Source organism: Helianthus annuus, chromosome 13 (assembly GCF_002127325.2).
Source record: "Helianthus annuus cultivar XRQ/B chromosome 13, HanXRQr2.0-SUNRISE, whole genome shotgun sequence".
Classification (NCBI taxonomy): domain Eukaryota; kingdom Viridiplantae; phylum Streptophyta; class Magnoliopsida; order Asterales; family Asteraceae; genus Helianthus; species Helianthus annuus.
Genome location: NC_035445.2, coordinates 162,415,942 through 162,420,484, shown reverse-complemented (window position 1 = coordinate 162,420,484; position 4,543 = coordinate 162,415,942). Strand labels below are relative to the sequence as shown.

The following is a 4,543-nucleotide window of genomic DNA, read 5'->3' as shown; positions in this document are numbered from 1 at the left end:
GAAATAAGTGTTAAAATTATCTTTTTTAGGAAAAAAAAAACCCTCAATAGATCTGGTATAATACACACGAAGTCATACGTTACACTTGGAATATGCTAGTTAGTTTCCTGCACATATAATAAACAAATCCCTCGTTACATAGGCAATATTTAGAGTTAATTGCCAAAATCGTCCTTGAGGTTTGGACAGGTTTGTCATTTTCGTCTAAAATGACATTTTTGTACCAAATTGCCTCCAACGTTTGTAACTTTTTGCCATTTTCATCCAAACCACTAACTTAGTTTATTTTTTCTTTTAAGTTGAGGATATTTGGATGAAACTGGCAAATTTAAAACCACAGGGATGATTTTGGTAATTTACTCGAACTCTTTTAAATTTCTTTTGTTTAATTAATTTTGTTACATATATAATAAAAAAGAATATACATATAATTTTTATATGAAAAAAATAATAACTTTGTCACATAATTTTTATAAATTTTCGTCCAACCACTAACTAAGTTAATTTTTCTACTAAGGCGAAGGATGTTTATAAACTAAGACAGAAATTAATTTCTATTTTCTTATATAGATCAGTTTTATAAAAATAAAATCTACTTAAACCTCTAAATTTTATGAAATTAAAACGCTGGTGACCTTATTGAAAAAGGTCAAATAAAAAAAATCTTATCATATGTACCGAGTTTGTAATTTATCTTCTACTTTTTTAAATTTGCTTCTAAGGAAAAACAGAAGCCAGTGCCCCCCCCCCCCCCCAATCTAACAAACAACGTATCGTTACCAAAACTTAAAATTACCCACCAAATTGTAATTATAATGCTATGAACCAAAAGTTTCTTTACTCAAGCCACTCAGAATAAGTATTAGTTAGTTACCCTCATAATCTTAATTAAATAAATATTTTATTTCTACCAACATATTTCCTAGGTGCTCAACACATTTAAAAAATATGTAACGATTTACAGTTTTTTCTAACTCTACAACTGATAAATACTAAAAGTTGTAATCGATTGTTATGTGTTGCACACCAATGACGTTTTCTCTTTATACAACTGATTTATATAAAGAAGCCGTAAATTAATTTCTGTCTTAATTTAAAACATCCTTCACCTTAACAGAAAAATAAACTGAGTTAGCGATTTGAATAAAAATTTATAAAAATTATTTGACAAAACTATTAATTATTTTTTCATATAAAAATTGCATGTATATTCTTTTTTTATATATGTAACAAAAACAATTAAATAAAAGAAATTAAAAAGGGTTTGAGTAAATTGCCAAAATCATCCTTGTGGTTTTATATTTGCCAGTTTCATCCAAATATCCTCATCAACTTAATAGAAAAAATAAACTAAGTTAGTGGTTTGGATGAAAATGGCAAAAAGTTACAAACGTTGAGGGCAATTTGGTACAAAAGTGTCATTTTGGACGAAAATGACAAACGTGCCCAAACCTCAGAAACGATTTTGGCAAGTAACTCCAATATTTAAGAGAAAATTAATAATGTTGAAAAAAAGGATGAGAAAACTAGTTTTTAATATATCTTTACTATATTATAATGCATTTTGAATGACATTTAAGATAACTAAAAGTTCAGATTTAGAAAAAAAAAAACTAATACATATGGTATAATATTAATTCTCTCATCTTTCAAACACTAACAACACTTTAATTCTCTCATCTTTATTACACTTTACTTGTCGTGTCTTTATCCAAATTCTGTCTTTATCCAAATTCTGATTAATCAATTTATACTTGTACTTTATTCCTTTATAAAAAAAAAACTAACTACCTTCATGATTTTTAAAATGAATTTAACTTTTTGATACGTTAATATTTAAAAAATTACCATAAGAAAATAATAATTGGATTTTAGTCCAAACTATTAGACTGGAAGGTATGGGGGCCGGCTGATGCCCGGCTTGGCCCGGCGCCGGACCCCCACACCGCCCCCCTCACCCGGCTTCCATCTCACCCGGCGACCCACAGCCGGGTCCGCCGCTCCACAATTCAAAAATATAGCCGTTTTTTAACGGCATTTTCAATAAAAAAAATTCATTTTCCTTTTAAATAAATACCACATTCTCTTCCTTTTTTATACCATTCTTCTCCAATTCTTCTCCATTCTCTTCCTTTTTTATAAAAACACTCTATAATTTTTATACCATTCTCTCCTAATCATGAATCCATTCAACCCAAACAACCCCAACCCAAACAACCCCAACCCGAATAATCCCAATCCGAACCAACCTAATTTTTTTTCGAGTCCCGCTTACACTCCGACTATGGATCCTTCGTGGGGGGCTTCGCAATTTCCGTTTTCGGGTTTCCAACAAACACCCAACGCCTTCTCACAAATGTCTCAACTTCAACAAGTTCAACAATATCAAGCGCTCCAACAAATCATGCAACGCAACACGTTTGAACAACTCCAATCGCAATCGCAACCCCCGGTTCAACTTGAAGATGATGATGAAGAAGTCGTCCCCGAATCACCACCGCAAGAGCTCACGCGCAAAAAAACAAGGGGAAGGGAAAGAAGGTTGAACCCGAAACCGCGCAAAAACTGAGAGCAAAGGGGAGACCTTGGACGAAAGTAGAAGAGGAGGTGCTAGCTATGGCGTATGTTAAGGCCTCTACTTGCCCGATAGTTGGTATAATTTTTTTTATTTTCGGTTTCCTTTTTTTTTTAGGAAATTTAATTTTTTTTTTACTAATGCACTATTTTTTTTTAAAATTTAGGAAACAACCAATCGGGTAGTAGTTTTTGGAAGAAGACAACGGATAGATTTAACGGGATTATGGAGCATGGTCCGGCTCGTGATGTCGAATCCGTCTCGGGCAAGTGGCGAAAAATGATCAAGGTCGTCAACGCTTTTAACGAAATTTATAACCAAATTTACCTTTCTCCTCCAAGCGGGAGTAACGACGCGGACATTCTTAACCTTGCTATCGCCAAGTGGGACTCTCAAAATCCAACGCCTTTCCCGCACTTCCGAGCATGGAACGTTGTAAGGAAAGAACAAAAATGGAAGCCGATTCCAAATGAGGTCGCAACGGCCAAACGCACTAAAACTTCCGAGTCCGGAAGTTATAGTGCGGGAGGCTCCACCGCTCGATGTCAAATCGACATAAACGACGACCCGGAAGATGACGAGGATGTCTTGCCCGTTCACGAGTCGGAACGTCCCCCCGGGAGGGACAAAGCAAAAAAAGAAGCGGCCGGAAAGCGAAAAGTGGCCGGCTCGAGTGGAGGTGGCGGCTCGAGTGGAGGTAGGGGCGAGAAGGCATCGTCAAAAATGGACGACTTGATAAACGAATTCCGTTCGTTCAAAGAGTTCGCGGCCGAAAGTATTCTCACAAGAAAAACGTGTCGTCCGACTATGCTCGAGCGGAAGATTTTAGGATTATGCGGTTGGATCTCGACTCGGTTCCGGAGGATGAACGCGAGGTTTATCGGAGGATGAAAGAAGAGGTGAAAAAAAAATGGACGTCGTAGGTTTTAGGAAACGTAATTTTTTTTATTTTTTATTTTCGGTTTCTTTTTTTTTAGGGAATGTATTTTTTTTTATGTTATGAAATGAAATTATTTATGTTGTTTTATGTGGTGTTTTTTAAATTTTATAAAGTTTTTATTAACTTGGTTATTAAATTAAACAATAGGAAATTATAAAATAATGAGGTGGGGCCCCATCCTCCATCCCCCTCCATCCTTCATTTGGCTCATCCCCCACGAGCCGTCTACGTGACGCCTACGTGGAGGGGGATGAGCCGAACCATACCCACTAGTCTTAGAAAAAAGGTTAAAAAAATCAAACCATGCAATCTTAATTGTCCAATTAAAGAGTTCATTTTTCTTTTTAACTTTTAAATTTTAAATTTTTTTGTCGTATTCTAATACATAGTTAATGCTACCAATCTAATGTAACGTATTCTATAAAGACTTAGAAACCTTACAAAGTGTAAAAATAAATCTGAGCTAGATCATTTTTGTGATTTATGGTTGAGATTGAAGCGGTTGCAAATTTGTAAATACTCATAACTTTAAAACTATTAGCATGGGTAGAACAGAAAGATCCAAACAAAAAAATGTGCACATTCTAATTACATGCTATTTCCACCATCACTTTTAAACATCCGTAACTTTTGTACACGTAATTTAAAAAAAAATCAACATAAAATCGAGCGCTTCAAACAAGTATAATATTGATATATTTTAGAAAAATAAAAGAAGATTGTGAATCGGTGTTGTATGATGGTTTTAATATGGATAGGTTTGTGGTGTTTTAGAAGTAAGTATTTTCATGGTGTTTTTAAAATGCATTTTTCATGGCGTTTTTAAACTGCATTTTTCATAGCATTTATTAAACTGGGACAACAGGTTTATGGTGTTTTAGAAACTGCATGTTTACGGTGTTTTTTAGAACAACGGGTTTATGTGTTCTAGAACTACAGGTTTATGGTGTTTTTAGAACTAGAAGTTTACGGTGTTTTTGAAATGTAGGTTTATTGTGTTTTAGAACTGCAGGTTTATGGTGTTTTAG

At 34.3% G+C, this 4,543-nt stretch overlaps 1 protein-coding gene across 1 annotated transcript; it reads left to right on the top strand.

Moving 5' to 3' along the window:
- The first annotated feature begins 2,616 nt into the window (after positions 1–2,616).
- Positions 2,617–3,466, top strand: LOC110902182. Its single transcript, XM_022148898.1, has 2 exons — positions 2,617–2,653; positions 2,742–3,466. Exons 1-2 carry the CDS (start codon positions 2,617–2,619, stop codon positions 3,464–3,466), a joined length of 762 nt encoding a protein of 253 aa, XP_022004590.1.
- Positions 3,467–4,543: the final 1,077 nt, after the last annotated feature.